The sequence below is a fragment of the Eutrigla gurnardus genome (genome assembly GCF_963514095.1).
Source record: "Eutrigla gurnardus genome assembly, chromosome: 23".
Classification (NCBI taxonomy): Eukaryota; Metazoa; Chordata; class Actinopteri; order Perciformes; family Triglidae; genus Eutrigla; species Eutrigla gurnardus.
The window spans coordinates 6,408,577-6,435,859 of record NC_139934.1 but is presented as its reverse complement, the minus strand read 5'-3'; the positions used below and the strand labels follow the sequence as shown (position 1 = coordinate 6,435,859).

The window sequence follows — 27,283 nt, the reverse complement described above, 5'->3', positions numbered from 1 at the left end:
AAACCACCGGGTGTTGAATTGGAGCGAAATCATCCTCCAGAGTCGTAGTTTCAGACGTGGCAGTTGCACTTCCGGTTGAGCAGTTTAAATTAAAACAAATTTAATTTTTTTAATTTTTTTTTTTTTTTAGAAAACACTAGTGTTGGATTGGAACCGTGACCAGGTAGGACACAGATTCCTCTTTATAAAAAAATAAATAATACAAATAAAGTACTGTTAGTAGCCTATGTGCTATTTCCACCACTGTTAGGGTGGGGGGGGGGGTCATTATTTTGAGATATTAAGTCATTATTTTGAGACACTAAGTCATTATTTTGAGATATTAAGTCATTATTTTGAGAAGGTTTTCTGACTAAAGTTTATTTTCTATTTTTCTAACAGTGGTAGAAATGGTATTCCATACTATTCAGAGTCACACTATTGTTTTTTTTTTATTGCTATGAACATTGAACTATGAGCCTTTCAGTAGCTTTCAATGTTAGTCACTCCCTAACAAGGCCTTTTCCCCGCTGTGTTATTTATAATGGAAATCCCCCAGCTGACCATTCAGTGACTCAGATTGAATGATATCAGCTCAGTCACGATGATTTAACGTCTTGACGGCTGAAACCTGAGTCTCCTCAACAGCTATTATTAAACTAGGACCCTGACTCAGTAGCATTCAATTCACTTAGTTTTTAATGGTGTCATTTTGCCAAAATGTAAACGAGTATAGGCGACAAACACTCAAGACTCAAGACGTCATACTTCCTGTTCACACAGTTGATCAACATGAGCATTGGGGGACAGGAGCAGCTGATGAAGAAGACGTTAAACCTGCTGGACAGCAGGCTGAAGATCGTCTACAGGAAGGATGACTTGGATCCGATGTGCGACGACGACGACTGTCCCAGAGCCGAGATGTCCTGCGGCCACGCCGTCAGTCCCGACTCTCTAACCCAATGGTGTCGCAGCCAGCTGGATGAGGTTCTCTCTCCTTTTGAAAACACAAACTCTAAGTCATTAATGAATGAAAAAACAATCATAATTAAGAGTCCTGCAGTGTTGCTGAGGACAAAGTTTCTAACTAAACCTCAGCAGTGAGTCTCTGAACCTGCTTTGCCGTTTAAGGGTAGCTACAAGTTCAGGTGCGGTGCATTGGTGACGGGGGACAAACTGTGCAATAAGCCGTGGTCGTACCTGGAGGTGCGCAGAGTGGCTTGTTTGACCCATGAGGAAAGGCGGTACTTTGAATCGACCATAGCCCGCCTGGCTGCTATGGAATACTGTGAAATTCAGCCGGTAAGTGGTTGTTTTGAATGTTTTTTTTTTTTTTTTTAAACCAGTGTTCTCCTTTTAAAATGCTGTGTCCTCCAACACACCAGTGCCCGCAGTGCAAAAGCAGCGTGGAGAGGTTGGATCTCACCAACCTGTGTGTCCGGTGCACCATATGCAAAGCTGATCGGAAGAAGACCTTCGAGTTCTGCTGGCAGTGTCTGCGGGAGTGGAAAGGTCCGGGCCCTCGATCCGACCGCTGCGACAACCACGGCTGCATCAACCACGACCTCCTGTTCGTCCAGAGCTGCAAACTCACCACCCTGCCTCAAGTGAAGGGGGTGGCGGCGTGCCCCTCCGCCCGGCTGTGTCCCACCTGCGGTCAGAAGGTGATCCACGACCAAACAGGCTGCAAGAACATCATCTGTTCTCGCTGCCAGGTGGAGTTCTGCTTCGTGTGTCTGAAGCTCAAGAAGGAGTGCCTGAAGACGAGCTCTTACTTCATCGCCTGCAGCGACGGCGTGGCTCCCAGACAAACCTCCGTCCCCGTGTGGCACAGAAGCTAATCTACACCACGCATTCACACCACCGCCTTCTTCTGTCTCACCTTTATCCTGTTGGAGGTCATTCTCCATCTTTGCAACTGAAGTCATTTAATACTGTGATGCATAGACATGCATGATTGTGGCGTTGCACTAACTACTGCTTTAGAATTTCATTCTGTGCATTGTTCATCATTAATAACTGTAGCCCTTAATAAAGTTTCCCTTCATATGATGCAGTACATTTATTGTTAGTTGCATATGTCAATACATCTCCTGCATGTTGGATATAGTTAAAACTAAATATGTATCCACACATGGGATTTAATTAACTCGCTAGAGGCCGATCAAGGTTTGAAGACGAGAAAAGTGTTACAATCTACAACACAGTCAGAAAATATATAATAAAGAAACGTTTGTTACATTGAAGCAACAGACATTTTGATTGATAAACATAATGAAGCGTTTATAAGTTGGATTTGGTTGATAAACTTGGTTAGGTTTTATTGTCTAGTAGCAAGAAAACACAAAGAGAATGGCTGAATATATATTATACACGTACATGTTTACATATTTTTGGGATACAAGAAGACCGATTTAAAAAAAATGGGGAAAACGGCAGATTCCAAAGAAATAAGAAGATAGCGAGAATGTCAGTGGATGGATATGAGATTATGATTATTTTTTATAATAAAAATGAGGGTACTGTTTGCCACATGTTCATTAAAAGATAAAAGATGTTGACACACAATGTACCGGAAAAACAAATGGAAAAAGAAAATATTCCAACTTTATGGGCAACAGTAAAGGAAACAAAACCATGGTGTGTTATTAAAATGCACCCCGTATGGAACCGATATATTCAGCTATTCAGAGTAGGTTTCAAAAAAGGTTGAGCGTTTCCATACTTCGGTTTCTGCCATCCCTGTCACCCATTCCATCACCTCCCTCCCTCGGATCCACCGTCCCTCTGCCAAGTAGACTTTGACCAGGTGAATGGTCGACTGTTAAGCGTGTTGGTTTATTTGTGATTTGTTAAGACAGACTAAAGAGAAGACGGACTACGACGTACTGTTAACTTTTTATTCAGAATTGTATTATTTAGTAAAATCAAGATATCAAGAACCTTTTCTGTTTGAAAAATCGCAGGCATCAAAGCTGATAAGCAACTAGGATGTTAACTGCAACCAATCGCCCAGAAAAAGATGCACAATTTCTTGCAGCAAAGTGTTATATGCATTTCTTCTTTATCAAAAAAAAAAGGTGGGGAGGAACTGTGGTTTAGACTTCAGCCCCCCCTTTGTTGGTGCAGGAGCTGGTCCCAGCTCCATGGCAACACGACACCTCGTTTCCTGGAATCGACACCCTGTAGAAAAAAGCTTGACCCGTCTGCCTGTCGCTGCTCTTCTGCTCTTTGTTTTAGTTCCTCATCTGACTCCCTCACCTCTGAGTAAACCAGTGTTCTCTCCTGACCTTCCTCTCTCCAGTGAATGCTGCTTCTGTGTGCTCTCACATATCCTGGCTTCTTAAGTGTCTACAGGATATGTGTAACTATTTTAATAATGCAGATGATTGATGTAACCATTTAGAATACAGTTCATTGGTGTTGGTGCATAGCAATTAAATCACAGTGTCTTTAGACTAGTATAAACAGTGTGCTGGTGTACGGCTGTGATAGTAGACACAGAGTTTGGACTTAAAAACAAATGCATGAATCACCCAGGTGTTCATGCGGATGGTAATCTATGTTCAAGTGAACTAGCAGTGCTAATCAACAGTGTTACAGTAAATAGAGCGTTAAAGTAAATATAATGTTGTAAAGCTCCCCATAAAATGGAACAGGGCTCTTAGTGGTAAAGTACAAAATGGAAAAATCCCAACATGATGCTGATGCATTTAAATAGGAATAAACAGAAGATTGTGTCTGAAAACAAACATATTCCAACTTTATGGGCAACAGTGTGTATGTGTGTGTGTGTGTGTGTGTGTGCCGCTATGGTGTGTTATTAAAATGCACCCCGGATGGAACCGATATATTCAGCTGTTCAGAGTAGGTTTCAAAAACGGGTGAGCATTTCCATACTTTTGTTTCTGCCATCCCTGTCACCCATTCCACCACCTCCCTTCAACGGATCCACCGGCCCTCCTCCGCCCGGTAGACTTTCGACCAGGTGAATGGTCGAAAAATGCTCGATTCCGTATGAAGACAGCAGCCTGCTGCAGTCTTCCAGCACCCGGTCAGTAAAGATCAGTCGCTGGTCCTTTTCTACATCATGCACACGCAAACACACACACACACACACACACACACACACACACACACACACACACACACACACACACACACACACACACACAGAGTCAAACCCAGGCACTGACAACATTTCTCAAAAATAAATCAACAAAGATGTCATTTGGCTTATAATTCTTCTTAAAACATTTGCTGCAGTCGCATTACATGGCCCTATAATAAACAACTCGTTTGCAAAAAATATATATATATATTAAACAATTAAAAGGGAAATTTCTGTATGGTGTGAAAAAAACAAACATGATATTCTGTCTACGGCTCAGTTGCCAAATCTGTAGTTCTTCCGTAGTGACGTATACGGGAGAACTACAGGGTGCAAAGGCCCTAATCCGAAGTCATTCTCAGCCTGGATATCCCAAGGAATCACGTATCTTGGTCTTCAGAAACAGAACTGTGGCGCTCTCAAAGTCCTGAGCATCTCTGATTGCACAATACGTTGAACCTTGAGGCGGATGGGCTACAGCAGCAGAAGACCACACCGGGTGCCACTCATGAAAGCATGGATCCATCCTGCCTTGTATCAACGGTTCAGGCTGGTGGTGGTGGTGTAATGGTGTGGGGGATATTTTCTTGGCACACTTTGGGCCCATTAGTACCAATTGAGCATCGTGTCAACGACACAGCCTACCTGAGTATTGTTGCTGACCATGTCCATCCCTTTATGACCACAGTGTACCCATCTTCTGATGGCTACTTCCAGCAGGATAACGCTCCATGTCATAAAGCGCGAATCATCTCAGACTGGTTTCTTGAACATGACAATGAGTTCACTGTACTCAAATGGCTTCCACAGTCACCAGATCTCAATCCATTAGAGAACCTTTGGGATGTGGTGGAACGGGAGATTCACATCATGGATGTGCAGCCGACAAATCTGCAGCAATTGCGTGATGCTATCATGTCAATATGGACCAAACTCTCTGAGGAATGTTTCCAGTACCTTGTTGAATCTATGCCACCAAGGATAAAGGCAGTTCTGAAGGCAAAAGGGGGTCCAACCCGGTACTAGCAAGGTGTACCTAATAAAGTGGCCGGTAAGTGTATAATATGTACAGTGTAAAAAAAAAAAATCCTAATTTTACGGTATATGACTCTAATTTTTACAGTAGTTTTTCTGTTCTTTGAATATAGTGTACAAAACTGTAAAATTACAGACTTTATCAGTAAATGAACAATCTGCCTGTTATTTTGAGTATTATGACAGTAATGACAAATTACATTTATTTCTCATTTTTTTACAGAAAAATACTATATTAATTATACATGATCTTTCCGTTTTCTTAAATTAAATGCAAATTATTGTAAAATGACAGTAATTCTCTATAATTAAATATGTAACTTGTAATAAACAATCTTAACACTTTTCTCTGTAATTTAACAGTACATCTTATTATTATCACATTTGCATGTAATTATACATTCAACCTGCAATTAAATATGTAGCTTGTTATATGAAGGTTTATTTCCATACTAACAATTTGATGTTTTTCTCTGTAATTTTAAGGTAAATCTTATTAGTTTTAGATTTATGTGTACTTTTACATTCAAGGTCAAAAACAGGTCAATGACGGCAATCGGTAAACTTGTTGATGGGTAAAGCTTGAATTCGGATGAAGCTTAAATAACAATGATTATCGCAAATAAAAAAATATGAGTGGGTTAGCATTTATACATTCCAATTAAAATAATTTCTATCTATTATATCTATGTTACATTAAACTGGAATAGGCCTTTATCTGCTGTTCAGCAAGTAATGCACAAGTAAAGTACCAGTAAAAATATTGATGCTTTTGATATTTTGCTTAAAACAAATTAAGTCAACTCATCTGTGTTTATATAGTGCTTTACACATAATGCAGCAGATCGTGTGTGACAGAGACAGAGAGAGAGATTTTTGATTTTTCAAATCATCTTTATTTTCGCTGTGTGAGTCATATCAGTTCACATCAGTGCAATGACATAAAAAAGAAATAAAAACAGAAATAAAATCTGAGCTAATAGATCAGACCAGCTGATCTGAGAACAAGAGTTCATTCTCCTGAACGGAGCACAGTACACCACCATGAGTCCATGTCATTTTAAAACGCTCTAGATCCTGCATTTCCCTGTAATAATTAAAATCAATCAGGATCCTCGCTTTTATCATTCTGCTTAGCAGCAGAACAATGTCAGAGTCCACACTGTCCTCCACCTTCCTCTTCCTACTTACATACACTGCCATCTTTGATTGACCTAGAATAAAGTTCATCATCTGGCATTTGTCCTTCTGAGTCTTCTTGTAGCGAAAGCCAAGAATGAAGGTTCTAAGAGAAAAAACTCCTGTCTTTCTGAACAAACAACCCAACATTGAGAAGAGAGGAATAAGACGAGGACACTCTGCAAAACAGTGAAAGACAGTTTCTACTGCCACACAAAAAGGACTGCCGCACTCCTCTTTGAACAGCAAAAGGCGCAGCCAGACCACCATTAATTTTCAGTATACTCGCAAGGTCACGGTACAAAACCCGGATCCTAGCAATAAAACCTGGGCTGAACCCAAACGCAGCAAGTGTCTTCCACAGGTACTGGTGTTCAACCCGGTCGAAAGCTTTTTCCTGATCTATGGAAATAAGACCAGTCCCAATGCCCAAAGAGTCAGAGACGCCCAAAACATGCCGAATTAAAACGATGTTATCGCTAATTAACCTGCCGGGCACACAGTAGGTCTGGTCAACATGAACTATTTCTGCCATCACTTCTCTGAGTCTCAACGCCAGAGCCTTCGACAGGACCTTGTAGTCCCCGCAGAGCAAAGAGACAGGCCTCCAGTTCTTTAGGTCCTGGAGGTCTCCTTTCTTTGGGAGCAGAGTTATCACAGCCCTCCTACAGCTCTGAGGTAAAAGTTCACTCCTGAAACTTTCCTGGAACACCTCCAACATGTCCTCACCCACCACCGGCCAGAAAGTCTTATAAAAGTCAACCGGGATCCCATCGATGCCTGGAGCCTTGCCATTAGCCAGGCTCATGAGGGCCACATGAAGTTCAACCAGAGTTAGGTCAGCTGACAACAGAGAACCAGATGATTCCCCAACTTGAGGCAAATCAGACAGAAAGGTTGATTCCAGCTCTCGGTCCTTCACTAACTCAGACTTAAAAAGATCTCTTTAAAAACGTGTGGCGTGCCTTCGGATCTCAGTGACTTCGGTAAGTGAAGACCCATTGTCCAAACGCAGGCAGTGGATAACCTTCCTCTGGCCATTCTTGCTTTCCAGGTCGAAAAAGAACTTGGAAGGGGCGTCCATCATGGAGGCGTTCATAAAGCGTGACCGAACCAAAGCTCCCTGTGCTGTGGTGCCCAACAGGTTGGCTATAGCAGCCTTTTTACTTTTAAGGGCTTCAATATGCCTTTACTCTCCTGTACAGCCCAGTAAGTGCTGTGCCTCAGTCTGATTTGCTTGGTGACGTTGCGATTATACTGTTGACAAAATTGTTTTATGACAGTTTTTCCGAAGTCCCACCGCCTCTGCACTGATGTAAATGTGAGCTTCTTCTGCCTATGTGAAATCCATAAAAACCTAAAAGCCTCTCTAAAAGAACGGTCTTCTAAAAGAGCTGTGTTAAGGTGCCAGTAGGCACTAGATGTCTATAAAAAGACTGCACTGAACCAAGGAGTGATCCGACACACCCACCGGGACAATACGACAGTTTTTAAAAACACTAAAATTATGTTTAAAACAATAAATGTGATCTAGTCTGGCCAGAGACACTGTTGTCTCTGCAGTGAGACAAGAGTATACTGAGAGTATACTGTCTATTCCTGCCATTAAAACCCCTCCACACGTCTTTCAAATCATGTGTCTCAATGAGACGCTTGAGCCGAGCCGACGAGGCAGGATGGGGCTCCAGGTGATTCCTGTCTAGCGCCGTATCCGCAGTGCAGTTAAAATCACCCCCCAGGAATAAATATTCATCAGATATACCACTTATAATGTCACATAACTCATTTAACAAAGTCATTCTGTTCATTGTTACCACTGGAGCATATACACACAGGAAGGCCATTTTAAGCTTTTCATAATGTTCTTTAACCATGAGAGCATGTCCAGCCATGACGTGGTGCAGCTCCACATTCTCAGGACTGAAGGCTCTGGAGAAAAGTATTGCCACCCCAGCACTGTTGGACTGTTTGTGACTGAGGAAAACCTGCCCTGGCCATTCCTTCCTCCAGTCCCCCTCATTTTTACCGTCACTGTGAGTCTGCTGGACAAACAGCACATGCAGCTTCTTCAGTTCACACAGTTTAAACAGAGAAGCTCTCTTTGCTTCATTGCGTGCCCCATTAATATTAATGGTCCCAATATTAATGTTCACCATGACACAAAAACAGACAGCAAATACAGTGACAGAGAGTAAAATGTACATCTTCATCAAGTTAATCATCATTTCCAACCAAAATGACTTTTGCCTTTGTCACCAGCTTCTTGAGTCTGAAAATATCCAGATTGCTGAAAACACCATCTTTTCTAAGTTGATTCACAGATCTGATGAAAACAATTAGATCAGGGAAGAACTGCTCTATCTGCACTGCTCTATGACCTTTAGTCTCTGCTAAAAACCTCCTGATCTTCTCCACAGAATAGGAAGTGACTCTTTCCTCCTGAGAAACAGTCAGATCAGCCTCCTCTTCCTCATCAGAGAAGCTCAGCAGAGTCTTCCTGGTTTTACCTCCACCCTGCCCTTTATCAGCTGATTTCTTTCTTTTGCTTACGTTTAAGCTGAGACACTGTTCATCAAACACGTCTTCCATTGACACATCATTCACAAATTTATCTTCGCTGCTGCCCTCTGTGTTTTCTGTTTCCCCCCCGTCCATTTTTTCCACTAAACTGCTGCTACCATGTCCATTTACAACCGTATCCGAAACCGAGGCACCTAGGTCCTCCACCGGCAGCTCCGCGCCCGCGGCACCGGCGTTCTCCGCCGGAAGCTCCGCGCCCGAGGCGCCGACGTTCCCCGCCGGAAGCTCCGCGCCCGAGGCGCCGACGTTCCCCGCCGGTCGCTCCGCGCCCGAGGCAACGGCGTCCTCCGCCGGCCGCTCCGCCGGCCGCTCCGCGCCCGAGGCACCGGCGCCCTCCTACGGTCCCCCCGCGCCCGTGGCTCCGGTGCCCCCCGCCGGCGGCCCCGCGCCCGAGACACCGGCGTCCCCCGCCGGCCGCTCTGCGCACAAGGCACCGGCGTTCTCCCTCCTGGCCTCGGGACAAGCCCGGATGAGATGCCCCTCGGCCCCACAACCAAAACACTTCATGGTATCAGAAGAGACAAACACAATGTAGTTGAAACCATCGATCTTGAAATTAAGGGTCAGGTTGATGTGACTGTCAGCGTCTTTGGGGACCATACACTTGTCGTCTGTGACAGATCACATGCTTCAACTTGGGAGACTTACATCCCAACAGCACCATTTTTATGGTGGACACTATTTGTCCATACCTGGACAGAGCTTTACACAAATCATCATTTTTAATGAATGGTGGGGCGTTTGAAATGGTGATCTTCTTTGACGCGTTCACAAGCGGAAACACCGGAGTGAACGTGTCTCTGAGGACGATGCCAGCCTCGACCACCTGCTCCACTTTACGCACTTCATCTAAAAAAAATCACCACAGCACTGTTCATACGAGGCGCTGACTTAACGCTGTCAAATCCCAAAGGGCGCTATGGTTTTTGTAAAGACTGACCGACCGACCGAGACTCTTGACGTATATCATCGTAAGCTTTGTTATAGCGTATTTGTTTACTTTCCGGCTTTAAACATCCACAATTTTTCAGAACTTGGTGTTTTATTTCTTTGTGCAAAAGCGAGAAGGTGCAAACAATAAAACGAGGTGAAAACAATAAAAGTAGCCTTTTAAAAGTTTAAATGGCGGTGTTTATGAGTGGAAACCGGATAGCGGTCTCCAGCGGATGTAGTTAGCGGACCAATCACAGCCAAAGCCGCTGCGTTGGTGTTGCGTTGGCGTTGCGTCGCCTCGACGCGCGTCGAGGATTTTTGGGGGGTACGCGTCAGGCCCTTGCGTAGGACGCAAGGGGGGTCCGCAAGGACGCAAGGGGTCCGCAAGCCCCCTTGCGTTGTGTCGACGCGGAAGCATAATCCAAGCCTCAACAAGGCGCGGCTGAAATGCGTTAATGGAACGGGTTTAGCAGCAAGTGGAAGTTGGCGTTAGTTCTAATCAGGCTTAACCAGGTAAGCGCCGCTTTAATTAGCGAGTTTGGTTGAATACCCCTCAGGGCAGGCACGGCCATATCTATGGGCAAAAAAAACTGACTCTGGATCAACTAATAATAATAGAAAAATAAATAAAATCATTTTCATAGTAAGGACTTTTCAGTGGATCTTACTTTGTCCTTTTTCCCTTCCCCCTGCCCCAGGTGCACCAAAGATCCATCTGATTACTGGCAATTTGGAGGAGGATTCTTCTTGATCTGCTACATTGCACTGTCACCTCTGGTACAGATTAATTGACCTTTTGTGTTATGTTTTGATTTTATTTGATAATACACTGTACATTTAAGGTTAAATTAAGAGGGCTGAATAGGCTAAATTAAGAATGTAACGCATGTGCACAAATACAACAAATATTATTGGAACTACAGAGCCCCCAGGGACAGGAGAACATTGTGGAAATCAATAGGAAACTGAATTAGAAAATACAAGCTAAAAAACAACTGACAACAACCCCCTCAGCCCAGCAGCTCTCCACCTGTTTCAAAAGTGAAACGCCATCACCTTGTCATGATAGTACAGCTAACAGACAGTTTTTCAATTCTTCCTTGGGGGTCTCTGAAGAACTGTTTGTGAATAATTGGTTGATATTGTAAATTTACAACTCAATACATTAAATAAAGGGGTTTTAGAATCAATATTGGTGTGTATTTTATTTATAATTAAGTTTTGCGACCTACTTTAATTGAAACAGTAAAAAACCTGTAGATGTATCGATTTTGAATTTCCAAAGTATGTTTTGAGTTGAGGATATTTCACAATAATCTTTGAGCAGCAGAATGAAAATGTTACTTAATCTGAATTAGATGTATTATTCTAGATATTTTACTTTAATTTTAGGGTTTTTGTTTGGCAGCCGTAGCTGCCAGTCATTTGACTGTTTTTTAAGGTGTTTTTTAACTGTTATTAAAGGTGTTTGATTGTAATAATGTAGGAAAAATCTGTAGAATTTGTATTAATATTTGGTGATTTCTATACATGCAGAGCTCCCGAGACAGCGCTATATACTGTATACTGTCCACTACAAACAGCGGTTAAGATAACTGGCTTGCTGTCTCCCCCGGGACGACGACGCATGTTGGCCGGCGGAACACCTCTGGAGACGGGCTGCTGCCTCTGAGACGACCCGCTCCTTCCGGAGCTTCACTTCTCCGAAAACATCGAGGCAAATTACTAAACAGCCGTCATTTGGGTAAACTAACCGCACATTGGGGATCTAAACGGTTACTTTCTCGCATCAACAAATATTACAATTTAATAAAGTGACATAATAACAGCGCTAGTGGGAAATAAAACAGCTTTGCGCCTAGGCGCAAACATTTTGACGTCTATTTGACGTCTAATCAACGTCGGTCAGGCAGGTCGATTCGACGTCTACCAGAGGTGCTGAAATGAAAGTCGGTCTCATGACCAACGTCATTCTGACGGCTCTTCGACGGCATCAATTCACGTCGTTTCAACGTCGTTTCGACGACATATCAACGGCTCACAGAGCAGGCTACTTGAATCTATGTCATTATTACGTGGAATAGACGACTTTTCAACGTCTCTACGTGACGTCTATTTGACGTCTAATCAACGTCGGTCTCATGACCGAAGTCATAGACGGCATCAATTCACATCGTTACAACGTAGTTTCGACGGCATATCAACCTTTGTCAAAACACACATGTAATGTATTGCATTTAAAAATATGTTTACCTAAATCTAGTTTCAACTAGTGCCTACATAACTGGCATTACCACATCCATACATTCTATGACAAGCACAGCTCTTGTGCTGTATACATGTGCAATTCTTAATGCTCTAATCTACAACTATTTAAATTAACTTATCAATTTCAGCAAAAAAATCCTTAAAATGCAAAGAGGTCAACAAGTCCAATAGACAACACCAGCAAATTTCACATTTGCCAACTTAAAATATCACAGGAATGGTGAACCTGGTCAAAACTTTCATAGTAAATAAACTCACCTGTGATAAAGTTAAAAATACTCGAGTAATGTTCACCCATACTGTAAAATACAAGTAGTACATGGACTAATCTCAGGTAAAAAAAAAAAAAAAAAAGACAGCATTCAGGACCAGATATATATATATATATATATATATATATATATATATATATATATATATATATATATATATATATATAACGAGTTATCTATATATTGAATAATTGAATAAAAAACGAACATGTATATTGGAACAAATGTTTTATTGAGTTCCTTTTTATTGCAGTCCTGTGGGGGTCTGCCCCTTGCCCCCGCTCCTTGCTGGGGCATGTTTAAGGTGGTTCTGAATCACACTCTCTATTTCTGCATCTGTGGCCTTTGGACTCCATCTCTTCACAGCAGCTGGAGAGAGGGCATAAGAAAAAAATAAACATTTTTACAGAGCGCCTATTCAGATGTTAAATGCACTTTATAGATGGCAAGAACAAATTATAGAGCGAAAACCTTCTGCGCATGCTCCGTCTCTCCGTCCCGTTTTTGGTGTATGTCAAGCGACACCTATAGGCCTGGCATATGAACTACAGCGTTTTTGGTGGATCTAGATGCAAATATTCTTGAAACAATGCCGAGGAAGACGGAGAAAAAATAACGTTTTCTCCCGTCTGGACGGCCCCTTAAAGTGTTATGGTTCTGTAACGATGCTTAACCGAGAGTTGCACAGATGTTCGGCTCGGTTTAGCATCGAGCACCTCACGTAGCCTGTGAGCTAACTCAGGGCTAGCTTCACACGGCAGCTAACTCGGCTGCTAGCCGCCGCTCGGTTACGGATAAAAGCAACAAAAAAACAGCTATCTGTAACAATACACGATGCAGCAACAAAATCAAAACTCTAACATGCAACTGATAAACGTATAATGTCTTACCAAACACGGTTTCATTTTAAACTACAGTACTTTTAGTAACTCACCTTTCACAGGTGTCTGTCTCCTCCTCGTCAACTGACGCTGCAAAGTTCTTCTTGCGCATGCGTAGGAAACCGCTAGGTGCGCTAACTACGCGAGGAAAAATTGTTCCTAGATGGATGCTATATCACAAACATTTTAGCCCACATTGCCAATATGATACTACATTATTTTCTTAAATTCACGAACATATTTCCATTATTTCGAATAGTTTTTAACATTCGTGCGTTGATATGTCGTTGAAACAACGTCTAAATGACGTTGGTCATTTCAGCCCCTCAGATAGACGTCAAATCAACCTGCCTGCCCGACGTTAATCAGACGTCCCGACATGATTGGATATCTGCATCTCGACACAGCAGTAGATAGAGGAAATCATTCTTGACAGTGTTTTTTCAGTTAAATATGTTTTCTTTGAGATCGTATTCCCCCTAATGTTATCACGTCGAAAAAAAGTCGAATTAAAGTCACGTCCTGACGCGACGTCGATTGGACGTCTTCATCTAGACGCAGGTCGAGCAAACGTTTTCTGGCAGTGTTTATTCAGTTAAACCTCTCTAAAATGCATATTTAATAAGGTCATATTTGCCATGATATTATTTTATGATGTCGAAAAACAGTCGAATTAAAGTCACGTCGTGACGCGACGTCGATTGGACGTCTTCATCTGGACGTAGGTCGAGAAAATGTTTGCTGGGATATATACTAACGCAGTAAGTAGGCGGTTTCAAATACAGCCATTGTGTTTATGAATGGGATTCGGGGATGAAATAACAGTGCCATTTTTCATTCCAGATTTTGCCGTACGTCTTTTTTACCCGGAAGGCGCTGTTATGCCGCGAAATTACCTGAAAGCCTACTTAGAGACATTTAGAGGGAGCTCTGAGACACTGTTCATAAACGCTCTGACAGCGTCTGACGCTCGCGTTTTGAAGTAAACCTACTGTTTTAAACACGCACCAAAAGCGTTATGACGCGGACATAAAAGCGGAGCCTCTGCCTCTTCGCCGCCGCCACTCAGCTGTTGATCCTCGGTGTGACTGCCGGGGTCTGCGCTCTGACCGACCGGGAGCCGTTCCGTGAGTCGGTGTCCAGCTCACAACAACAGCTAACAACAGCGATTAATTAACATAGTGTAGAGTTGTGATTAGCGTAATGCATAGATCATTGACCGTTTTTTTACGTTTTTTCTTCTTCTTACAGTGTGTATATATATATATATATATATATATATATATAAATATAACTGTCTGTACCTGTGTAGTCGGGAAACTTCTCTGCTATCTTCTCCTTCAGCTGCAGCACAGTCATGCTCTTAAACTGCTCCTCCGTGTTGCACAGATCGATGAGCTGCTTCTCCCCTCTCAGCCCGATCACCTCGACGTGGATGATCTTCCCCATTGTGTGTTTGTGTTGCTGCTCCGCCGCTCAGAGAAGAAATGACACTTCAAGGGCGAGGACTGAGGTCATCTGATACTCTGGCAGTGTTCTTGTTTACCAGCTCTGCCACATCCTGGTCTCTTACAAGAAGCTGCTTTCAAACTATGTATGGATATGATTAGTGATCACAACAGATACATATAGAAGCAAGACATTTTAGAGGTTTATTTTCAAATCACAAAGAATATATAAATAAATGTTCTTCAGGAAAACAAATAGAATAAGAGTTGACAATCACGTGACTTCCTGTAACTGCTGCTCGGAGGAGAAACTGAAAGTAAAACCCTCTCTGCAACTAAAAATATAAACTTATTATTAAATCATTTAAGTGTGACTTTTCTTTGCCCAGGTTGGATGTTTTTCTTCCTTTCTTAGGTTTTTACATGTCAGAGATGATCAACTCCCCCAGACAGTTTCCACCACATCTGTGAACATAACGTGTCCTTTTCATTTCAGCATCAGTACACATGTAAGTATCCCTTTTCTGACACCATGTTGTACTTTTGTGTTCAGGAATAAAATAACTCGTAGACTGATTCCAGTGGAACACCTTGCATGTGACGTTTAATGACCACGGCCCAAAGACACAGATCTCATGATCACTCATCACTCGTATGGTTGCCAGGTCCAAACTTAATGCCTGAGTGAAATACCACTTTTATATTAAACTACATGGCCATACAGGTTCCCTCAGGTTAATGATCGAACCAGACTGGATTCCATATGAAGACAGCGCCCTGGAGTCTTCCAGCTCCTGGTTATGAAACATCAGTCGCTGCTGGGCTTCTACATCACACACACACACACACACACACACACACACACACACACACACACACACACAGAGTCAAAACCAGGCACTGATAACATTTTTCAAAATAAATCAACAAAGATGTTTGACTTATAATTCTTCTTAAAACATTTTTTTAGTTGCCCTTCTAGGACCTGCTGCAGTCGCATTACATGGCCCTATAATAAACAACTCACTTGCAAAATATATATATATATATATAAAACAATTAAAAGGGAAATTTTAGTATGGTGTGAAAAAAACAAAACGTGATATGAGGGAGAGAGAGAACAAATAACAGCAAGAATCACTCAAACCCAGTTATATATCATTTCACCATCTATAGTAGTAAATCATTGTACTTAAAAACAACTTGCATGTGTTTCCTTTAATGTTGTTATTAGCAGCCTATATTATATATATACACTCAACAAAAATATAAACGCAACACTTTTGTTTTTGCTCCCATTTTTCATGAGATGGACTTAAAGATCTAAAATTCATTCCAGATACACAATATTACCATTTCTCTCAAACATTGTTCACAAATCAGTCTAAATGTGTGATAGTGAGCACTTCTGCTTTGCTGAGATAATCCATCCCACCTCACAGGTGGGCCACATCAAGATGCTGATCTGACATCATGATTAGTGCACAGGTGTGCCTTAGACTGTCCACAATAAAATATATATATATATATGTTGAGTGTATATATATATTGAACTGTCTGTACCTGGGTGGTCGGGAAACTTCCTCGCTATCTTCTCCTTCAGCTGCAGCACAGTCATGCTCTTAAACTGCTCCTCCGTGTTGGACAGATCGATGGTCTGTTTCTCCCCTCTCGGCCCGATCACCTCGACCTGGTAGATCTTCCCCATTGTGTGTTTGTGTCTGCAACTATATATAAACTTATTATTAAATCATTTAAGTGTGACTTTTCTTTGCCCAGGTTGGATGATTTTTCTTCCTTTCTTAGGTTTTTACATGTCAGAGATGCTCAACTCCCCCAGACAGTTTCCACCACATCTGTGAACATAACGTGTCCTTTTCATTTCAGCATCAGTACACATGTAAGCATCCCTTTTCTGACACCATGTTGTACTTTTGTGTTCAGTAATAAAAGAACTCGTAGACTGATTCCAGTTGAACACCTTGCATGTAACGTTTAATGACCACGGCCCAAAGACACAGATCTCACTCATCACTCATATGGTTGCCAGGTCCAAACTTAATGCCTGACTGAAATACCACTTTTACATTAAACTACACCACCCTAGTATTTCCCTCAGGTGAATGGTCGACTTATGCTGGATTCCGTATGAAGACAGCAGCCTGGAGTCTTCCAGCTCCTGGTTACCAAACACCAGTCGCTGCTGGGCTTCTACATCACACACACACACACACACACACACACACACACACACACACACACACACACACACACACACACACACACACACACAAGTCAACCAGGCACTGACAACAAAATAAATCAACAAAGATGTCATTTGGCTTATAATTCTACTTAAAACATTTTTTTTTAAAAGATGACCGTCATTACATGGCCCTATAATAAACAACTCGCTTGCAAATATATATATATATATATATATATATATATATATATATACGTAGAGAAAACAATATAAAAGGGAAATTTCAGTGTGGTGTGAATAAAAATCTGAAGTCATTCTCAGCCTACCTGTATATCCAAAGGAATGACGTATCCTGGTCTTCAGAAACAGAACTGTGGCGCTCTCAAAGTCCTGCAGTTCGAGTTCGATCTCTCTGTTCCTACCATCCGGACATTTAATGATGATCTTCACAGCCATGTTGATCCTCGTCTGCGCTCCTCACTGCATATTGTTAAATAAGGACTGGGGTGCTAAAGCAGTACTTTTACTTTCATTCTTAAAATTAAAGAAACACCAGCCTTCACTTGTCAACTCTCACTGTAAAATGAGATTCAGTCTGATATTTTAATTTTTTTTAACAAAATTTGCAAAATGTCAAACTTCTTTCACTTTGTCATTATGGGAAATAATAATAATAATAATAATTATAATACATTTTATTTACAGGCGCCTTTTAGAGCCCTCACGTACAGTGAATAAAAACAACCAATAAAATACAAAACAATAAGTGAGAATAGACAGTTAAACGTCTATTTCTTGGAGGATAATAACATTTAAATTTGCAAACTTGGTTTGTAACCGTCTCCATCTGCTTCAGCGTCTGTTCCAAGCAACATCCGCTCTCTGGTTTGGTTCCCAAGAACAGTTTGTCCGTTTCCTCCAAACCTCATCATCACGGCTCTCCTTTAATGCTTCCCGTTTCCCTCCTCTGTTCTGAGGAACGACAGCCTCTCCTCTCTCCGCCTCGTCACCTCGTCCTTCAGCGTCCACATCTGGATGTGGCGGTTTTTTCTGGAGGTCTGTTCACTTTGAAGGGGAAAAAGGGAAGATACCACTCCGTTCTATTTCATCCTTACTGACCGGCAGAGGCAGTGCTTAACACTGGATATCTTCTGTCTCGCGCATGCGCAGATTGAGTATTAATATCAACAAAGTCACCTGTGACCTCGGATGACCCCCGGCTCAGTAGTAAGTTATGGTGTCATCTGCGAGATCGCTTCCTTTTCATCTTCTCGCTTTGCAGGTTACCGCTTGTAATTGCGGTATCATTAGCTTTAGCTAAAGCCCTATATTATATTATTCGGCTCGTCGCTTGTAGCCTCGTGGTCTCTAGATCGGAGTTGCGTATTCTTCGCCCTCCAGAGGCTGCGACAAGCCGTCCTTGGAGAAGGATCGGTGAGTACAGGCCGTTCAGCCTTGGCCGGGACGGACGGATCCTCCGATCATCACTCATCACTATCTCCACCAGCCGGTAAGGTCGATTGGTTTATGGTGTTGTGTTATGCTAGCGGGAGCTAGGAAATGCTGATACGGCGTCAGGGAAGTGAGTGCCCTCGCTCCCCTCTCCTTGCCCGTATCGTTTTTTGGCTTACTTCATGGCGTTTTTCACTAATGAAGCAAGCTAACTCAATGTGGAGACCACGGAGAGTATTGTCTGCTCTCCTCTCACTGGCAAAGTGTGCCTCTGCGCTAGCTTATGCAAATAACTGGCATGCTAGTGAAGGGGTGTGACCTCGCTCCCCTCTCATCGTAGCGTTGAACACTGTTCGTGTCCTGTCCCCACGGTTAGCGGAGTGCTCTCGCTCAGGCTGCCTTTGGGGGGTGCTAACAGGAGCCTGTGCGCTGTGCTAGCCTTTATATTGATAACTAAATCCCTATACTGATAAGCTGCCATATTTGCGAAGGGGGTGTCCTCGCCCCCCTCACTATAGCATTAAAAGAGGGGAATTCATGGAGAATACATACGGTCGCTAGGTCGGCAGAGTGTGTTCCACTCTCCTCTCACCGTAGCCTTACAACCGTTTTATGTCCCGTTCTCACGGTCAGCAGAGTGCTCTCGCTCGGCCTGACTGTACTGGCACCATTGCCGCAATGGATTCACATGCCTGTAATTCCTGTATGGCTCCTCTTCAACCCGAAGATAGCCATGACCATTGTCCCTCTTGTCTTGAGCACCTGAGGGAGGGTCTTTCAGAAGACCCCTGCATGAACTGCAGTTACATGCCTCTCAGGTCTCTGGGCCTGGCTCTCGTTCCTCCGCTCAGAGCTCTGTGGAGGGGACGGCAGATGGCTCCATGGGATCCATCATTCGTGCAGCCCTGGCACGCCTGCAGCTGGATCTTCAGCAAGCAGAGCCGAAGCCTGCTAGTGCTTTCTTCAGGCGCAATCCGGCCCCTGCCACCTTCACCGTCCCTCCCTCTGAGGAATATCTGAGGGAGTTGCATGCATGCTGGAGAGACTCTAAGGCTCTCTCCCACCTTACAGTAGACGGCCGGACTCTGGCTGCAATGCAGGATGCGGCCAAATTTGGCCTTGACCACATGCCGGCTGTTGAGCTGACAATTGCTTCCCTCATAGTCTCCCCCGACGAGGCCCTGAGGCCAGATGCCAGGTGCCCTTGCCCGCAATGTCGGATTACAGACGACCTTCTTTATAAGGCCTATGGCACAGCAGCCCGGATGGGTTGTATTGGCAATTCACTCTTGCATCTGATGCTTGCCCTCTCAGTTTCCTGCAGTAGGCCGAAGTGGACGCATCCACCATCAGCCTCAGTGATGCCTCACTGCAGGCTTTTGCCTTAATGTTGAGGGAAATGGGGCGTCTGATGTCCACTCTCGTTCAGACTCGCCGCCAGGTCTGGCTGGCACAGTCACCCTTGTCCGAAACTTGTAGGATGACCCTTCGCAAGGTTCCGGTGGAACCAGGGAAAATGTTCGGCCCAGCCGCTCTGCAGGCACTCGAGCGGACTGTCCAGGCTGATCGTACCAGGCGGCAGTTCTCGGGTCTTAGCAGGGGCATGCCCCCCCCCCCCCTCCAGCAGGGCTGGGGGCTCGGCATCTGCCCCAAGGGGCCACCCCCGGCCACCGTCTCACCCCAGGGGCTACTATGGGCCTCGGCAATCTGCCGAGAGGCCTGTCCGCTGCCATCAGGGGCCTGCCCGCTTTACCTCCGGACAACCTCGGGCCACGGTGCATAACCGTCGCCCCCCCCAAGGCCCCTAAGGGGGGGGCGAATTGAAGTTTCGGGGCCGGCTGTCGGACATTTCTCCCAGCAGCAGCTGGACTGCTGGGCAGCGCAAACTCTGGATCCCTGGGTGGTTTCCACCCTAGTCCAGGGTTACAAACTTCAGTTCCGACGCCGGCCCCCTGCCTTTGGCCTGGTCAAGATGACCGTCATCCACGACCCGGCAAAAAACCTAGCCCTAGATTAGGAGTTATCCGCCCTCCTGACCAAAGGGGATCCGCGGCTTCAGCCCAGGGAGTTCTACTCGACTTACTTCCTGGTCACAAAGAAATGCGGCGGGCTTCCGCCAGTCCTCGATCTAAGGGGCCTCAACAAGTTTCTAAAAGTCTTGCCAAAAAATGTGAATTTAAACCAAAATTTGTGAAAATATGTGATTTACTTCCAGTGATTGTAATGGTAGTCCTTCCTGTTTTTTATTAGATTTTGCAAGACTTCATGTTGATGTTTGGAGAAGAGACTGCTTCCAGGTTCCTGGGAAAATGGGAGACTGCTTTTAAAGACAAGGTCATCCAAGAGGCCAGGACCCTCAGAGAGACACCTTTCCTGAAAACACTGCTGACATCTGCCCTGAATGAAAAACCTGACACTACAGATGAGCCAGGTAGTATTGTAGCAGTCAAAAAATCTCAACAGCTTGCACCTTTGTTCTGCCTTTTTAATAATAAACAACTATTAACAGTACGGGACAGTGACATGGCTTCTCTTCTTGTCTTGCTGCATCTTCTCACTCCACAACCAGCTGGAAGGAAGAGGTCAAAGAAGATCAGTGTCAGAGAGGCAACGGATCATCTGGTAAAATTCCAAAAGGTTTGTGAAGACAGTACGATCTATTTCTAAATATTGTGGTTCATGCAACTTCTTTTAAACTAATGACTTACATGTAGATGCTTTTCTTTGTGTTTCAGTCCTGCCAGAGCCTGGAGGATCACCTCATGACCACTGAAGGAAACCCTCAGCCATATCTTCTTCTTCTTTGCATTCAAAAAATTGGACCACTCATTCATATCTGGACCATGAGTTTCGAAGCCAAACACAAATTTTTCAAAGACTGTGTGAAGAACTCAAGAATTTGACGGTATCACTTGCAAAGAAACACCAGTTTGCAGTAGCTTATCATTGGGAATGTTTTTCTTCAAAAGCAGTTGAATCTGGTCCAGTCAAACTGTGCTTACTTGAAACACTGGACTATATAGAAGAAGAAGATATAGCTGCATATCTTCGCATTGATTCACAAGCCACTGTCAGACTCACAAACTGGGTAAAGTGTGGAGTTGAATATCGTGTTGGCCTCTTCGTTTGCACAAGCACTGATGAAAACATGCCGGTGTTAAGCAAAATAATCTCTATCATTTTACATGATGGTAAAGTTGTTTTTGTTTTGGATGAGTATGAAACTTGTTTCCATGATCACTTCCATGCTTTCCAAATAAGTGAAAACATCCCAAGAAAGATACTGGTTCTAGAAATGGACAGATTAAGACATTTCAAATCTTTTGATGCTCAAATGTCCTATGGGTGTGATTCACATTTGTATGTTGTGTCAGAGGGTTGTATTTTTTAATGTATCAGCAGTGTTGACTATATGGAGTTCACCCTTGTTTTTATGTACATTTTTATGTACTTACATTACAGGTTTAAAGTCTACCTCAGGGGTCTTCAACGTTTTCCAGGCCAAGGACCCCCAAACTGATGGAGAGATGGAGCGGGGACCCCCTACTTATATATATATTGTATAAAATTGTGTTTTATATTAAACCGGTCCTATAGTGCCTTGTAGAAATGTACCTTGTTGTTGTGCATCAGCAGCATAGATCGTTTATTTACATCAAGATGATTGACTCTGTTGCCGTTTATGATCACTACTATCAGGAAATCGCCCATAAATATATTTTATATAATAGTTAGAGCCTTGATTCTTTTCCCCATAATCCCCAAGACCTTAAAAACAGCTGTATAACATTTAAAAAGAACTTCATATAATTTTCTGTGTGTTTAAAAAAAATTGTGGAGGTGAATATAAAAAAATGTCTAATCAACCAAAATTTTCGCGACCCCCCCCTGCAGTACCTCCGCGGACCCCCTAGGGGTCGCGGACCCCCTGTTGAAGACCTCTGGTCTACCTCATGTTAATACATTACTGCATTACAGAAAAGTTTCTTTTCAGACATTTGTGCAATGCTTTAATACTGTACAATGTTTGCACTTTCTGCACTACAGAGAGATGTGGTACTGACATTTTTTTTTTTTTTTTCTTGTCCCAATTGTTTAGCTGCTGTTAAAGCAGTTTGTTTTAAATATGAAAGTGGGGCCACACAGCTCCATCACAATATGTTTGGTTGGTTGGCTGTAACATGTTTACACAGTTTCAAAATGTCACACATGAATTTAAAATAAAAATGTGTGGTAATGAATGTTTTCTTTAGTCATTTTCACCCAAAATATTCTTTGTGTTTTTAATTATTAACTCTGAAAAGTGTTAAATAAAACACATTTTAAGTGTTAACTGTTAACACCATGAAAGAGTTCACATTCAAATTAACTCCAAGTGAGAGTTGTATTTTACCCCACATGGGATTAGTATTTTAACTCCAGAAAAGAGTTAAAAAATTAGCTCCCGGAAAAGAGTTACTTTTTTTTTTTTTTTTTCAGTTTTAACACAGCTTTATTAGAAAATGGACGAATGGTCAGACAAAAATATTGACACATTTAATATTGTGAGAGATAGTCACAGTTTCAACTTAATTTGTCAGAATGTGGTTCTTATAACTGATTTTGACTGCAATGTGTTTATTTTTTATCATCATCTCTTTTTTTTATTTCCAATAAATTAACAAAAAGGATACAACAACAAAAATATCCATCCTGAAACAATATCGATGATGGGGTGACTCATACAGTTTCTTTCTTTCTTCTTTTTTTTTGTTTAACCCATGTATATATAGCAATATAGGACAGACAAGAAAACAAAATACAAACAGAACAAACAAACAAAAACAAACCAAAACAATAAACAAATATCTAAATCAATAAAAAAAAAAGAGAAAAAAATAAATAAAAAATAAATGGAAAAGCAGCAATCTGTCTTCACTGACATTAGTGGGTATTTGCACCTATATGTGCTTACCTGCACCAACATACGGTACACATAAGCATGCTCGCAACACATATGTACATCCACATAGTTAAACATACGCATATATTTTACAGAGATACATATATTTAATATTAAGGAAAAGAGTTACTTTCACTTTTCCCTGGAGTACATTCAATGGTCTCACATGTACACTCAAATGTAGTTGATATAAAGGTGAATGGTCGACTTATGCTTGATTCCGTATGAAGACAGCAGCGTGGAGTCTTCCAGGTTACCAAACACCAGTCGCTGCTGGGCTTCTACATCACACACACACACACACACACACACACACACACACACACACACACACACACACACACACACACACACACACACACACACACACACACACACACACACACACGGAGTCAACCAGGCAGTGACAACATTTCTCCAAAATAAATCAACAAAGATGTAATTTTGCTTATAATTCTTCTTAAAACATTTTTTTATTTGCCCTTCTAGGACCTGCTGCAGTCGCATTACATGGCCCTATAATAAACAACTCGCTTGCAAAAAATATATATATATATAGAAAACAATTTAAAAGGGAAATTTCTGTATGGTGTGAAAAAAACAAACGTGATATTCTGTCTACTGCGTAGTTGCCGAATCTGTAGTTCTTCCGTAGTGACGTATAAGGAAGTACTACAGGATGCAAAGGCCCTAATCTGAAGTAATTCTCAGCCTACCTGGATATCCCAAGGAATCACGTATCTTGGTCTTCAGAAACAGAACTGTGGCGCTCTCAAAGTCCTGCAGTTTGATCTCTGTGGTCCTACCAAGCGGACCTCTAATGACGACCGTCACAGCCTAAAATGAGATTTTACAGTGAGGTTTTTTTTTTATTTTTTAGTCAAATTTGCAAAGATGTCCAACTTCTCTCACTCTGTCATTATGGGATATAATAATAATAATAATAATAATAATAATACTAATAATAATATTAATAATAATAATGCATTTTATTAATAGGCACCTTTTAGAGCCCTCAATGACACTGTACAGTGAATAAAAAAAACAACCAATAAAATTCAAAACAAACAATATGTGAGAATAGACAGTTAAACGTCTACATACTCTGGGAAGCAACACGAATTCGATGATGGACCTGTGCTGGATCCCAAACTCAGACAGCAGCTTAGAGTCTCCATCCAGCACCTTGTCTGTGAATTTCAACCGGAGATCATCCCTTCCTGTAGAGAGAGAGAGAGAGGAGGAGAGGGGGGGGGGGGGGGGGGGGGGGGGAGAGAGAGAGAGAGAGAGAGGGGGGGGGGGGGAGAGAGAGAGGGAGGGAGAGAGGGGGGGGGGGAGAGAGAGAGAGCGAGAGAGAGAGAGAGAGAGTCAAAACCAGGCACTGACAACATTTCTCCAAAATAAATCAACAAAGATGTCATTTTGCTTATAATTCTTCTTAAAACATTTTTTTATTTGCCCTTCTAGGACCTGCTGCAGTCGCATTACATGGCCCTATAATAAACAACTCGCTTGCAAATATATATACATATAGAAAACAATTTAAAAGGGAAATTTCGGTATGGTGTGAAAAAAACAAACGTGATATTCTGTCTACTGCGTAGTTGCCGAATCTGTAGTTCTTCCGTAGTGACGTATACGGAAGTACTACAGGGTGCAAAGGCCCTAATCTGAAGTCATTCTCAGCCTACCTGGCAATCCCAAGGAATCACGTATCTTGGTCTTCAGAAACAGAACTGTGGCGCTCTCAAAGTCCTGCAGTTTGATCGCTTTGGTCGTACCATCCGGACATATAATGAAGACCGTCACAGCCTAAAATGAGATTTTACAGTGAGGTTTTTTTTTTTTTTTTTTTTAGTCAAATTTGCAAAGATGTCAAACTTCTCTCACTCTGTCATTATGGGATCATAATAATAATAATAATAATAATAATAATAATAATAATAATAATAATAATAATAATAATGCATTTTATTAATAGGCACCTTTTAGAGCCCTCAATGACACAGTGAATAAAAAAACAACCATAAAATACAAAACAAACAATACGTGAGAATAGACAGTTAAACGTCTACATACTCTGGGAAGCAACACAAATTCGATGATGGACCTGTGCTGGATCCCAAACTCAGACAGCAGCTTAGAGTCTCCATCCAGCACCTTGTCTGTGAATTTCAACCGGAGATCATCCTTCCTGTAGAGAGAGAGAGAGAGAGAGAGAGAGAGAGATGAGAGAGAGAGGAGAGAGGAGAGAGAGAGAGAGAGAGAGAGAGAGAGAGACAAAACCAGGCACTGGCAACATTTCTCCAAAATAAATCAACAAAGATGTCATTTTGCTTATAATTCTTCTTAAAACATTTTTTTATTTGCCCTTCTAGGACCTGCTGCAGACGCATTACATGGCCCTATAATAAACAACTCGCTTGCAAATATAATATATAGAGAGAGAAAACAATTTAAAAGGGAAATTTCTGTATGGTGTGAAAAAAACAAATGTGATATTCTGTCTACTGCGTAGTTGCTTGAATCTGTAGTTATTCCGTAGTGACGTATACGGAAGTACTACAGGGTGCAAAGGCCCTAATCTGAAGTCATTCTCAGCCTACCTGGATATCCCAAGGAATCACGTATCTGGTCTTCAGAAACAGAACTGTGGCGCCTCTCAAAGTCCTGCAGTTTGATCTCTGTGGTCGTACCATCCGGACCTCTAATGACGACCGTCACAGCCTAAAATGAGATTTTACAGTGAGGTTTTTTTTAAATTTTTTTAGTCAAATTTGCAAAGATGTCCAACTTCTCTCACTCTGTCATTATGGGATATAATAATAATAATAACAATAATGCATTTATTATCGGCACCTTTTAGAGCCCTCAGTGACACTGTACAGTGAATAAAAAAAACAACCAATAAAATACAAAACAAACAATACGTGAGAATAGACAGTTAAACGTCTACATACTCTGGAAGCAACACGAATCGATGATGGACATGTGCTGGATCCCAAACTCAGACAGCAGCTTAGAGTCTCCACCCAGCACCTTGTCTGTGAATTTCAACCGTAGATCATCCCTTCCTGTAGAGAGAGAGAGAGAGAGAGAGAGAGAGAGAGAGAGAGAGGGAGAGAGGAGAGGGAGAGAGAGAGAGAGAGACAAAACCAGGCACTGACAACATTCTCAAAATAAATCAACAAAGATGTCATTTTGCTTATAATTCTTCTTAAAACATTTTTTTATTTGCCCTTCTAGGACCTGCTGCAGTCGCATTACATGGCCCTATAATAAACAACTCGCTTGCAAATATAATACATATAGAAAACAATTTAAAAGGGAAATTTCTGTATGGTGTAACAAAAACAAATGTGATATTCTGTCTACTGCGTAGTTGCCGATTCTGTAGTTCTTCCATAGTGACGTATACGGGAGAACTACAGGGTGCAAAAGGCCCCTAATCTGAAGTCATTCTCAGCCTACGTGGATATCCCAAGGAATCACGTATCCTGAGCTTCAGAACAGAACTGTGGCGCTCTCAAAGTCCTGCAGTTTGATCTCTCTGGTCATACCATCCGGACATCTAATGACGACCGTCACAGCCTAAAATGAGATTTTACAGTGAGGTTTTTTTTTTATTTTTTAGTCAAATTTGCAAAGATGTCCAACTTCTCTCACTCGTCATTATGGATATAATAATAATAATAATAATGCATTTTATTAATAGGCACCTTTTAGAGCCCTCAGCGACACTGTACAGTGAATAAAAAAAACAACCAATAAAATACAAAACAAACAATATGTGAGAATAGACAGTTAAACGTCTACATACTCTGGGAAGCAACACAAATTCGATGATGGACATGTGCTGGATCCCAACTCAGACAGCAGCTTAGAGTCTCCATCCAGCACCTTGTCTGTGAATTTCAACCGGAGATCATCCTTCCTGTAGAGAGAGAGAGAGAGAGAGAGAGAGAGAGAGAGAGAGTGAGAGAGAGAGAGAGAGAGA

The 27,283-nt window shown here is 42.2% G+C and overlaps 2 protein-coding genes across 4 annotated transcripts in view; one reads left to right on the top strand and one right to left on the bottom strand.

Annotated features, from left to right (window-relative positions):
* The window catches only part of LOC311008907 (ubiquitin carboxyl-terminal hydrolase 50-like), a 128,689-nt gene that overhangs the window by 26,723 nt on the left and 74,683 nt on the right, over positions 1-27,283 (bottom strand). Inside the window, exons 2-5 of one of the 2 annotated variants that reach the window (XM_084002858.1) lie at positions 25,366-25,476; positions 24,978-25,098; positions 24,333-24,506; positions 14,543-14,731 (exon numbers count right to left, since the gene is read on the bottom strand). In XM_084002858.1, coding sequence (XP_083858984.1) covers positions 14,543-14,687 — 145 coding nt within the window. In that variant the 5' untranslated portion in view covers positions 14,688-14,731; positions 24,333-24,506; positions 24,978-25,098; positions 25,366-25,476. Of the gene's footprint in view, positions 1-14,542; positions 14,732-24,332; positions 24,507-24,977; positions 25,099-25,365; positions 25,477-27,283 lie in introns of those variants that run through there. The other variant, XR_014596583.1, reaches the window with a different exon arrangement.
* Positions 22-3,847, top strand: LOC311008911 (E3 ubiquitin-protein ligase RNF19A-like). 2 transcript variants are annotated; one of them, XM_084002866.1, is made up of 4 exons: positions 22-163; positions 763-966; positions 1,111-1,281; positions 1,365-2,035. In XM_084002866.1, the coding sequence occupies exons 2-4, from the start codon at positions 772-774 to the stop codon at positions 1,818-1,820; spliced, it is 822 nt and encodes a 273-aa protein (XP_083858992.1). In that variant the 5' UTR covers positions 22-163; positions 763-771; the 3' UTR covers positions 1,821-2,035. The 2 variants fall into 2 exon arrangements, with proteins under 2 accessions (XP_083858992.1, XP_083858993.1); XM_084002867.1 differs by lacking the exon at positions 22-163 and having other exon boundaries at positions 430-966; positions 1,365-3,847.